This window comes from Sciurus carolinensis, chromosome 13 (assembly GCF_902686445.1).
Source record: "Sciurus carolinensis chromosome 13, mSciCar1.2, whole genome shotgun sequence".
NCBI lineage: Eukaryota > Metazoa > Chordata > Mammalia > Rodentia > Sciuridae > Sciurus > Sciurus carolinensis.
Genome location: NC_062225.1, coordinates 68,760,496 through 68,773,682, shown reverse-complemented (window position 1 = coordinate 68,773,682; position 13,187 = coordinate 68,760,496). Strand labels below are relative to the sequence as shown.

The window sequence follows — 13,187 nt, the reverse complement described above, 5'->3', positions numbered from 1 at the left end:
CTGTTTAGTTCCTCTTTGGTAATTCCTTGTAGAAATTACTGATAGATAAATGAATGTAGTCTGAGCTCTATAACATACTGAATCAAAGCTTCGTGGCTCTTCTCAGGTATAAACCATGTGAGAGTAACCAGCTTACTTTTGTTGTCTGATGTCTTGACCATATTGGCCAACATGACTGGAAACAAAGCATGCTTTATTTCTCTGATTTTCTTAGAAGTTAGTAGAAATTAATAGAAGATAAGAAATTGGTATGTCTTTCTAAGCACTGATTTAATTAGAACTTCAATCTTGAAATTTTATAGTTTGAGAATTAAAAATTGATTCAAAATATGCTTTTACAATTACATATACACCTACATTTCCCCTTTGGTAAAATTTACATTTTAGGTAAACACACACTCTCTATTTCTAGTGGAAATACCTCCACACTATTATGTGGGTTAGTGATAGAAACTTAAAATCTAGGATAGAAGGACTGTTTTCTTCCCAAGAAAGTGTCATATGATCCATATTCCATATCAGTTAAGTCTAACCTATGTGGTAGAAGAAAGCCAAGAAGGTGGAGCTTCATCCCTAACCTTAAGTCCCATCTCTGCCCTTCTCTTCCAGAGGCAGTAGGAGTCTTATTGGATTGATAGTGAATACAATGAGCCAAACTCCCTCTGATTTTATATGACTCAAGATATAATATATTTGGTTTGAAATATAGTATAAAGGTTTCATTCTCTTGAAGAATAATATATTAGGGGGCTGGGGTAGAGTGCTTGCCTAGCATGTGTGAGGCACTGGGTTCGATTCTCAGCACCACATAAAAATAAATAAAATAAAGGTCCATCAACACCTAAAAAAAAAAAATTAAAAATAAATAAAAGAATAACATATTAGTTGGCAAAAGTGAAGCTTATCCAAGAGATTTAAGGTAATTAGCAGTAAAGATTGCTTAAGAATTTTTTTCACCATTTCTTTATAGGAGACATTTGTCATTGTTCTAAATTTATTCAAGGAAGAGAATTTTAGAACACATTTAATTCAAATATTTTTTTCTAGATGCTTTGTCACTTGTGGGATTAGTAAAAATTGTCTGAATTTAACTTTTGAAAATTTATGGTATTAGTATAAACCAAGGTATTACTAAATGATATTAATTTGTTTAATTTTCATAAATATACAATCTTAAGTTTAACGAAACTTTTTAATTTACTCGTAATATCTTATTTATCTTGCATGTGTATTTTGTGAAAGTTTTTGTATCATATAAAAGACTTGTAGGGTGGGGATGTAGCTCAGGAAGCTTGTTTAGTATGCATAAGGCTCTGGGTTCAGTCCCCAGCACTGCACAAACAAAAACACTTCTGTGAATCTGGTGCCTCTTAGGTAAGTAATGTATGCTTATTGCAGATAATTAGAAAATACAGAGAAGTTGAGGGAAAGAAGAGTACCCATAACCACACTGCCCTGTTATATTAACATTTATACATGTTCTATTTTTTATTAATTTGTGTGATTTTTAAAAATGGCATGGAGGGACAGTTTTTATATTATAAAATATAGTCTTCAAGTGTATATAGTTCAGTGATTTTACCCGTGAGATTTTATCATATCAGAATTTCAGATTTTTTGTCAGAATGTTTTACAAAAAGATTGGGTTTGGAGATCGTTAGAACTTTCTTTGCTCATTTACGGTGACTATCTGGTAAGTCTCCTTGTAAACAGTAAGACACCTAAGTTCCTTCATTAAAATATACTAGTACTTTATTTTACCTTTTATCGCAATATGATTGGGTAAATACTTAGTTATTTTTCTTATTGTAAAAATTCTTCTGCAGTTGAAGCTTGTTGTGTTCTTGAATTGTATTTCTTCATTTGGATAATTTTGAGTCATTAATATTATTCCAGGAATTTTTTTTCCAGGTATCTTATCTTATGATTTCTCTTAAACTGGCCAGTTAGTATTTGAATTCTTCAAGCTAATAAACAGTCAATGTAAACTTTTTTTTTTTTCCTATTTTAAATTATAGTATTAAATTAGTTAAATCTTGCCTTGGAATGTAGTATCCCTAAGCATTTTTTTCCCTTTGAACCCAGGGCCTTGTGCATGTGAGGCAAGCACTCTACCAACTGTCCTATATCCCCAGCCCCCTAAGCATTTTCAGTGGAGGGTATAACTACATAAAAAGTACCATTATAAATGCCTCTGCATTTCAGTTTTAAGTAAAATATATTATTTCAATAAGGTAGAATTGCCTTTTCTTTCTGCAAAATGCATCTTTTTGTTTTCATAATGAGATTATCAGAATTTTAGGAACCATCATTAAGATGTGCTGATTAAGAGAGATCAGACAGATCCCAATATTATTTTTGTTTGATATGTAATGACATGTTTTTTCTTGTTGGCCAACAATGGAGAAAGAGGATAGAAGTCAATTTAAAGAGGGTGGCTAACAGTTTCATTGCCACTTGAGTGACAAATGAAGGAGGGACTATTATCTTGTTGTCTCACTTTTAACTTCTGGTGTAATGGTTTTCCTCCATGTCAAGGAGTTCTTAACAGCCTTTGCAAAGCAAACAGAAAAACCCCACAAAGTAAAAATGAAATGCATATCAGTGTGAGTATGTGTACTTACACATATTTATACAAGTTTATTAGGTTTTAAAGTAACTTTCCTGGGGCTGGGGGTTGTAGCTCATTGGTAGAGTGCTTGCTTAGCTTGTGTGAAGCACTGGGTTTAATTCTCAGTACCACATTGCATAAAATAAAGGTCCATCAACATCTAAGAAAATATTTAAAAAAATAAAGTACCTTTCCTAAATTCAATAATAGAACAGTTCTTAAAATTTTACTATTGCAAACTTATGCTTACATTTATTAACTATCACTCTGTACCCTTTTATTTGCCTAAATTATCGCTAGTCACATAGTTTTCAAGATCCTTGCACATGTTATTATTGATTCCTAGAAGTTTCCATACCCTGTTTCAGGTGGACATTTCTTTAGTGATATATGATTAAGATTTTATTATTTGTATCTCATTTCAGCTAGTTTTAATAGATTTTTTAAATGTTACATACATTTGAGATGTATAGAAGTGGTTACCTTTTTATTCTGCTTTCTCATATGATGAATGCTTCTTATGGAATTCAGATTGTTTTTCACTTTTTCTGTTAATTTAAGTGATGATTTGCTGGAGGATTCAGACAGTGAAGAGCATTCCAGATCAGATTCTGTGACAGGTATGGATTATCTTCTTTCCAAATCCTTGTATTTATGATTTTAGGTTAAGCTAAGTACTATTTTAGTCTGAATTTTTTAGTTAATGCAAACTCAAAATATTCAGTAATTTGTGCAGAAAACCCAAATCTTTGTGTATCAGAAATCTTGAATTAGTGGTAAGTACATAGTGTATAATGTATTCTGTTAAATGAATGTAACATTTAAATCGAAGCTCTTTATTCTCAAAAGAAAAGTAAATGGAAAATAAATTTGAAAATATAAAATCATAGTCATGGTATCAAGTATACCAAATTGAGTATCGAGTATTCTAAATGTTGCTTTTTTTTTTTTTTTTTTTTTTTTTTGTACTGGTGATTGAACCTAGGGGTGCTCTACCACTGAACTACATCCTTAAGTTATTTTTTATTTTGCGACATGGTGTTGCTAAATTACTGAGGGCCTTGCTGAGTTGCTGAGGCTGGCCTCAAATGTGCAATCCTCCACCTCAGCCTTCCAAATTGCTGGGATTACAGGTGTGCATCATCACTTTCAGCTTAATGTTATTTTATGGGAAAGAATAGTAGTGATTCTCAAATTAGTTTTACTATGTCAGAATTTAAATTCTAACTCTGTTGCTTATAGTCTGATTGCATTTTCTAACATGTAAAACAGTGATGTTAACATGTATTATTCATAGTTCTAGGGATTAAATATATAGCTGTAAAACATGGAACATAGTGTCTGAGAAGTAGCCAGTGTTTTAAAGAAGTGACTGTAATTAAGATGTGGCTATCATTTAATGTCAAATGTCATGAACTAAGGACATGTGTAACTAGCTAAATCTTTTTAGACGAGATTATGGTTTTGTGTAGTACATTAGTTAAAAATTATGGTTATTATAGAGTAGTAAATGTTCCCTAAATTATAATTTATCATGAAATCTTTTTGAAAGTGATTAAAGACTGGACCCCTTTTGTATTAATGTTCAGTTTTGAAGTTGTTTTAGCATTTAGGAAAAAACCCCACAACCTGACAAAATGGCAGGAAAATGCCCTGAATAATATACAAATGTGTAATTAATTCTAGAAAAGTAATTGATTGCATTAAATATTCAGAAGAAGATAATGTATTTTCTTACTTTGTTGTTCTGTTATAAAAACTGTTGAGGGTTACTTTTGCATTTTCTTAATTTGATAAAGAATAATAAGCTAGTCATTGTTTACCTGGAGATCTATTTAGAGCTTGAACTCTTCTATAAATCAATGTTTTAGTTTTCCTAGGTCACTTATACTCTGTGGGTTTCAGTTTTTCCTCGGTAAAGTGTTTGTACTAAATGTTCTTATTCTTTTTTTTTGTTGTTGTTCTTAAATTTTGATTCTAACTATAACCTTTGTTTGTATGCTATAACTTTTTCTTTTTTTCTGGTGTGAAGATCTTAACTGTGTATATTTGTAATTAATAATACATGTATTTTGTTTATTTTCTTATCCCTTTCCTAACTTTATCTTTTTTATCTATGCCTATTTGATATTTTACTATAGTTCTTTTGACTTCATTTGCCAACACCTAGAAAATTTTCACATTTTTGCTGACTGCATATAACAGCATGTCTTTAAGGGTTGAGAATGTTGTCTGTGTGTAGAATTAAAAGGTAGCTTTGGTAAGAGAAAAAAATACTTTCTGTTCAAAAATTATAATTGCCTTGTTTGAGGATTTGTAAGTAGCTCATTCCTTCATAAGCTATATTTCTTCTAAACTTATTTTGTTATCTTGAAAGACTATTTATGACTTTCTGGAGGCTTGTGGAATAGCCATACATGTAGCTGTTATTATGAAAGATGTGTTCCTTTGCTGAATGAAATATTAGTAAATAATAGGTACCATTTTAGAACTTGTATTTATAACTCTAGGTGATTTCTGTTCATTTGAATTGTGTGGTCTGAAAAATTGTTTCAAAAATGTGAGTGCAATCTAAGAGATTTCATAAAACATTTTTCAGTTGAGGATCAAAACTTTTAAAAGTACGTAGACTGGGAGTGGTCGCACACGCCTGTAATCCCTGTGGCTCTGGAGACTGAGGCAGGAGGATTGCAAGTTCAAAGCCAACCTCAGCAAAAGGGAGGCACTAAGCAAGTCAGTGAGAACCTGTCTCTCAATAAAACAAAAAATAGTGCTGGGGATGTGACTCAGTGGTTGAGTGCCCCCTAGTTCAATCCCTGGTACAAAAAAAAAAAAAAAAAGAAAAAGAAAGAAAGAAATCTACATCATCTAAGAAAAATTTAGTTTTGGACCACATATGAGACTTAAGGATACATACCTTTATATGAAGAGTGAGAATGTTTCACAGGAAATCAAAGAATAGTTCAAATTGAAATCTGATGACTTTAGAAAGTTGCCTGCATAAAACCTAATTGACATCCTTAGGAAACTTTGCTAGCACAAGGTTGTGGGTTGACACCACCTAAGAAAGCAGAATAGAGAAGGGTTTCCTGAAATGATTGAAAAAGTACTCTGCTGCAGGATGTTTGATGGTATGTTTTGTAAATAATTTATTTTGTTGTCTAGTAGGTTTTAGAAACTGAGACAGAGACAACAGGTTTCCTCACTCAGAATTTGTCAGTCACCAGTGTGCTTGTTATCTTCTAAAGTAGAATTTTATAGTACCTCCCAGACATTCCTTGAAGCAGAATAATAGTGCTACTTGTTAGGTTTTTCTTTTTGAAATATTTCTGGTGCTGGAACCCAGGGGTGCTTTTACATAAAATTCTGAGGATTTCCTTGAACTTGTGCACATAGGATCCTCCTACCTCAGTCTCCCAAATTTCTGGAATTACAAGCATGTGCCACCATCCATACTAGCTTGATGTTTTCCTTCTTAATGAACAATCTCACTTTGTATGCCATTTATTTATTTACAAAAATCAACCAAAATGTTATTTATTTAATATATATCATAGGGGCTCAACCAGACTTAATTTAAAAGACAGAACCATAACAAAAATAATACCACAGCTCAAGATAGAGAATCATGTACTCAAATCCAGTAAAGGACAAAACTAAGGAAAAAATAAAGACACAAAGAGAGGCTGGACAGTCATGCCTGGAACAGTTTTGTGTAGGTTTCTTGGTGGTACTTCTTAAAAGTTGTGGTTTTTTTTTCTTTCCAGAACTCAGCAGCATGTGTGTTCAAAGGGTTGTTGAAGTGTTGGCTTCTCTTAGCAGGCTCTGGAAGAAAAGCAGAATGGTTCTGATGTGGACCATTTGTTCTTGGGGATACCAAGACAGATGTTACCCTGTGTGTTCACACTGGAGTACTCGCAGGGTGTGAAGAACTTTGCTGTGGATACATAGTAAGGTTAGCCACTAGGAGACTTTAGGGGACAGTTTATTCCTCAGGTCTTCATATACTGTGACATCTGTTCCATGGATGGTCTCTTCCCATTGGAAAAGGTTGTCTGTTTCAGGGAAGACAGAAATTCCTTTGTCACCAGATATCATGAAGGTCATCAGCTCCTGCTTAAACCTTTTGCCCACTGTGCCCCAGGCAGCACCTCAGGTGTGGCTGACTCTTGTGTGCACTGTCTTGGTTTGTGAGGGCCATCCAGGCAGTGCTGGCAAGGAGTCAGGGTCTCAAAGATAACTGCAACTGCAGTTCCATTTACTTTAAATATTGTCCTAGGTTATGTTTGTATATGTAATTTATGGTTTATTTCATCCTAATATACCTAGACTAAAATTACTTTTTCTTGGCATTTTCCTATTATAGTTTTTAAAAAACCACCAAATAAGTTTGTAAGTTTAGTTCAGTAATTAAGAAAGCATCCTCAGGATTTATTGTGGTATACTACATGTTATAAAAAAATCTCATTTTCAACCTTCAATTTCCAATTTGAATAAGTAAAGTTGAGAAAATAGACATAAATACCATATGGCAGTAAAAGGCTATTTATGATTATAACTGGAATATTTAAATAATAAATAGCTTCATTAGCACAATTAAATATAGTTTATAACTAAAATTTTCTTCTGCTTTAGCCAGATGTGAGATCATCCTGGATTATGGGAAATTCTAGATAAAACTGTCAGTGAGCTTGTTAAAGAGCTCAATACTTAACAAGAGCTTTCAGTATCTCTTGATTGTTCAGTGTTCTGTGAATCTCTGTTGCCTATTCCTTTACTTAAACAACTTTCACACCTTTATTCAGTCACCTCCAGTTGTTTTATGTCTCTTTTACTATGGCTTCTGTGTCCTTCTTTTCCAAATTGTAAAGGCAATTCTAATTTTTTTTGTGTTTTCACATATCATCTGTAGTGATCTTTATGTTGCCAGATAGTAGTTTTGTGCTATTAAGAAAAAACAAAACAGATTGGTTGAATTTTCAGTGTCACGTCAAGAGATTTTATTTGATTTGAGGGTTTAATGGCATTTGTTTTAGGGTTTTGTCTACACAGAGATCATATTTGGAGGGTTTATACTGGGAATAACTTTTATACTTTTGTATGGAGATTATTTGAAGAGGTAAGAAAGTTCAATAAGGTATAATGTAGTGTAGTTGTGCTCCCATTTGTTTATTTTAATAGATTTAACTTTTATTATTTTTTTATTTTTTATGTGTTGCTGAGGGTTGAACCCAGTGCCTCACCCCTGCTAGGCAAGGACTGTACCACTGAGCTACATCCCCAGCCATCTCTTTATTTTTATTGGTTCTTTTTGACATATAGAATTCATTTTGACACATTAATTATAAAGGCATGGAATTTGTTTTACTTCAGTCCCCAGTACTTCCCCTCTCCCTCCCCCTGTTCCCTTCCCTCTGCTCTATTATGATCTTTCTGCTATTTATTTATAGTTTTTTTTTAAATTAGTATCTTATGGATGTACATGATGGTGACATTCACTGTGGTATATTTATATATATACATGGGAAAGTTAGGTCAGATTCATTCCACAGCCTTTCCTTATCCCATCCCTCCTTCCTTCCCTTTCTTCCCCTTTTATCTATTCCACTGATCTTTTTTCTGTTTTTAACACCCCCCCACCCCCCCACCCCAGTTTAGACCAGCTTCTGCATATTAGATAAAACATTTGATCTTTGACTTTTTGGGACTGGCTTATTTCACTTAGCATGATAGTCTCCAGTTCCATCCATTTTCCAGCAAATGTCAAAATTTGTTCTTTATGGCTGAGCAGTACTCCATTGTGTGTATATATATACACCACGTTTTCTTTATCTGTTCATCTATTGAAGGCACCTAGGGTTCACTCCATAGCTCGGTTATTGTGAATGAGCTTCCTTTAAATGACCTACAATTAGCAGACAGCTCAGAAGATATTTGTTTCACTTTAAAATGATTGATTTTGCAGAACTTTCTTCTTTCTAGTTGTTATTCGTTTCTAAGCCCAGATTAGAATTAAATTTCACACAACAATAATCCACTGATAATCAGCATGGTGGGGTAAGAAAGAAGAAATGGTGCTTTGATTCCTAAGGAATAAAGGAAATTGAATTGAGAGTTAAATAAATTTTCTTAGATATTCTTCAAAGTACATAAATGAGAGATACATTAGTATTGGGATATCTTTTTGGTTTAGAGTTTAAGTGGAGAGATCTTATTGTTTTAATATTCATTCGAAATGATGAATAAATAATATACTCATTCTTTAGCTCTTTAATTTTTTTTAAAAGCAGATTTTTCCTTAGTAATGTAGATTCTGAAATTGAAAATAATTTTGAGTCCCTTGAATACCTGTGTAATTTTCTGAATAGGTTCATCTCAGATTTGATTAAATGCCTTAAAATATATTAAATTCTTCAACTTACTATAATGCACTGACTGGATGAGTAAAAAATAAATGTGAACATGTTAAACCACAGATTTTGATTTAAATTAATAAAGTCATATCTAATAAATATTGTTCCTTTCAAAGGGCACACATCACAGAAGGAAGCCATGGAAGTAAGCCTTGATATAACAGCACTCAGCATTCTCCAACAACCAGAAAAACTTCAGTGGGAGATTGTTGCAAATGTGCTTGAAGATACTGTTAAGGATCTTGAAGAACTTGGGGCAAATCCTTGCTTAACAAACTCTAAGAGTGAAAAGACAAAGGAAAAGCACCAGGAACAACACAACATTCCTTTTCCATGTTTATTAGCTGGAGGTTTATTAACATATAAATCTCCTGCTACCTCACCCATTAGTAGTAACTCACACAGGTCACTGGATGGTTTAAGCAGAACTCAGGGTGAAAGTATATCAGAACAAGGGTCAACTGACAATGAATCCTGCACTAATTCAGAACTAAATTCTCCTCTTGTAAGGAGGACTTTACCTGTTTTACTTCTTTATAGCATCAAAGAATCTGATGAGAAAGCAGGAAAAATCTTTTCACAGATGAACAATATTATGAGTAAAAGTTTGCATGATGATGGTTTTACGGTTCCACAGATTATTGAAATGGAACTGGATAGTCAGGAGCAGTTGTTGTTGCAGGATCCTCCTGTGACTTATATTCAGCAATTTGCAGATGCAGCAGCCAATCTTACCTCTCCAGATTCTGAGAAGTGGAACTCTGTGTTTCCCAAGCCTGGGACTTTGGTTCAGTGCTTGCGGCTGCCAAGGTTTGCAGAGGAGGAGAATCTTTGTATAGATTCAATAACTCCTTGTGCTGATGGAATTCACTTACTGGTGGGACTGCGGACGTGCCCTGTTGAATCCTTGAGTGCAATAAATCAAGTAGAGGCCTTGAATAATTTAAATAAATTAAACTCTGCACTATGTAATAGACGGAAAGGTGAGCTGGAATCAAATCTTGCTGTAGTGAATGGTGCAAATATTAGTGTAATCCAGCATGAACCACCAGCAGATGTACAGACTCCTTTGATAATTCAGCCTGAGCAGAGGAATGTTAGCGGTGGATATTTAGTACTTTATAAATGAATTATGCCACTCGGATAGTGACTTTAGAAGAAGAGCCAATAAAAATCCAACATATCAAAGATCCCCAGGACACAATTACCTCGCTCATTTTGCTTCCACCAGATATATTGGATAATCGAGAGGATGACTGTGAGGAACCTGTTGAAGAAATGCAGTTGACCTCAAAGAATGGCATTGAGAGAGAAAAAAAGTCTGACATTTCTACTCTTGGACACCTGGTAATAACCACTCAGGGAGGATATGTAAAAATATTAGATCTTTCAAACTTTGAAATATTGGCCAAAGTAGAACCGCCCAAAAGGAGGGCACTGAAGAACAGGATGCATTTGTTTTCTGTCATTTACTGCTCGGGCACAGACAGGCTATGTGCATGCACCAAAGGTAAGCTATTTTTTTGATTCATTTATAAGTGTTAAAAAAACCCTTATATATGGTTTATGCGCATACCTAGTATGAATTTAAGATCCATATAGATGGGGAGGAATTTACTATTTTATAATAAAGTTATCTTTCTGCCTCAGTTTCTGAGTATCTGAGATTACAGTTGCATGCTGCCAAGCTCTTCTAGCTTTTTGAAATGTACTGTATATAAATATTATCTGCACTCACTGACTGTATTGTGCAATACTACCCCAGATCTTCTTGGTCCTAATGGTATCCTAATACCTATTATCAACCCCCCTTACACCATTCTATTCTAAATTTCTATGTGTTCAACTTTTTTAGATTCCACATATGAGTGAGATCATGTAGCACTTGTTCTGTCCTAGACTTATTTCATTTAACATAATGATCTCCAGTTTCATCCATGCTGTTGCAAATGACAGGATTTCATTCTTCTTTCTTTTTATTTTTTTTGTTTGCTTTTGTTACTGTTTTTGTTTTTGTTTTGGGGTGACTCAATATTTTATTGTGTATATCTGTACCAGATTTTCTTTATCTATTCATTAGTTGATGGGCACTTAGATTATTTCTGTTTCTTGGCTATTGTGTATAGTGCTGCAGTGAACTGGGAGAGCAGATATCTCTGACATTCTGATTTCCTTTCCTTTGGATATGTACTAAGTAGTGGAATTGCTAAATCATATGGTAGGTCAGTTTCTTATTTTTGGAAAAATATACTGTTTTCATAATAAGTAATGCTAATTTACATTCCCACTACCAGTGTGTGAAGAATGCCTTTTTTCCTCCTTGCCAGAATTTTATCTACACCCCCGCCCCATACCTCCCTCAACCCAGAGCTTAACCACTGAGCCACATCCCCAGCTTTTTTTTTTTTTTTTTGTATTTATTTTAGAGATAGGATCTCATTGTGTTGCTTAGGCCCTCACTAAGTTGCTGAGGCTGGCTTTGAACTTGTGATCCTCCTGCCTCAGCCTCCCCAGCCACTGGGATTACAGCTGTGTGCCACCGCACCCAGCACCAGCACTTTTATGTTAGTTTTTTTGATATTAGCCATTCTTATTGGGGTCAGATTATATCACATTCTGGTTTTGATTACATATCCCTGATGATTAGTGATGTCGAATGTTTTTTCATGTATTGGTCATTCATTTATCTTGTTTTGAGAAAAATCTGTTTATATATTGCTCATTTTAAAATCAGCTTTTTTTTTTTTGTTACTGTTTTTGGAGTCCTTATGTATGGTAGATATCAACCTCAGATATCTGAAACATTGGCAATGTTTTTACCATTCTGTAGGTTATCTGTGTCCTTTTCTGTGCAGAAGTGTTTGGTATAATCCCATTTGTTTATTTTTGCTTTTGTTTTCTTGGTTTTTGGGTCTTATCCAAAAGACTCTTACTCATTACAGTGTTCTGAAGCTGTTTCTGTGTTTTCTCCTGGTAATTTCATACTTTTGGGTCTTATATTCAAGCGTTTAGTCCATTTTGATCTTTCTAACTTTTGGGAGGTAGGAGCTACCTTCATTCTTGTGGGTATCTAATTGTCCTGGCAGTATTTATTGAAAAGACTGTTTTCTCCAGTGCTTTTTCTTATGACCTTTGTCCAAAATCAGTTTGGCTATATATGAGTAGGTTTATTTCTGGGTTCTTTTTTATGTTCCATTGGTTCGTGTATCTTTATTTATGCCAGTACCATGCTATTTTGATTACTAAAGCCTTTGTAGTCTTAAAAGTCAGGTAGTGTAATGTATCCTGCTTTGTTCTTTTTGCTCAAAGTGGCTTTGACTGTTTGGGAATTTGTGGTTCCATGTAACTATTAGAGTTTTTTTTAGTTTTCTTGTGTATGTCTGTCTGTCTAATACGTTTGTACTGAGGATTGAACCCAGGAGTACCACTGAGCTATGTCCCCCATTCTTTTTACTATTTATTTTGAGACAGTGTCTCACTAGTTGCTCAAACCTTGAATTTCTGATCCACTTGCCTCAGCCTCCCAGGTTCCTAGGTTTACAATTGTTTTTTTCTAGTTGATACTTTGATAAGGATTGAATTGTTCATAAAACACTATGAGTAGTATGGACAGTTTAACAATATTGATTCTTCCAGTCCATGAAAACTTTTCACTTTCTTGTGTCCTTTTAAATATCTTTCATTAATATTTTATAATTTTTATTGTGGAGATTTTCACACCTTTTGGTTATCTTCCTAGGGTATCTTCCTAGGGATTGCTTTCTTGATTTCTATTTCAAATACTTTATGTTGATAATACAAGGCTATTGTTTTTTTTATCCAATAACTGATGAAATCATTTATTGTAATAGTGTTTTGGTGGAATTTTCAGTTTTTCTGAATATAGGAGGAACTTGTGCTTTGCAAACAAATGTGGTGAGTGTGAGAGTTGGCATCCTTGTCTTGTTCTAGATTTTTTTCTTTTTCTTTTTCGTATTAGGTGTTGAAGTCAGCCATGTTTTCCCACTGAGTTACATCCTCAACCCTTTTTATTTTTTATTTTGCCTCACTAAGGTGCTGAGGCAGGCCTCTAACTTGGGATACTCTTGCCTCAGCCTCCTGAGTTGCTGGGATTATGTGCATGTTACTACCATGATTGACTTATTTTAGATCTTAGAAAGCTT

At 33.9% G+C, this 13,187-nt stretch overlaps 1 protein-coding gene and 1 pseudogene across 1 annotated transcript in view; one reads left to right on the top strand and one right to left on the bottom strand.

Annotated features, from left to right (window-relative positions):
- The window catches only part of Birc6 (baculoviral IAP repeat containing 6), a 212,846-nt gene that overhangs the window by 42,057 nt on the left and 157,602 nt on the right, over positions 1–13,187 (top strand). The window contains 3 exon segments of the mRNA XM_047521886.1: positions 3,173–3,231; positions 9,141–10,145; positions 10,148–10,534. Coding sequence (XP_047377842.1) covers positions 3,173–3,231; positions 9,141–10,145; positions 10,148–10,534 — 1,451 coding nt within the window.
- Positions 6,306–6,718, bottom strand: LOC124963496 (ubiquitin-conjugating enzyme E2 C-like; annotated as a pseudogene).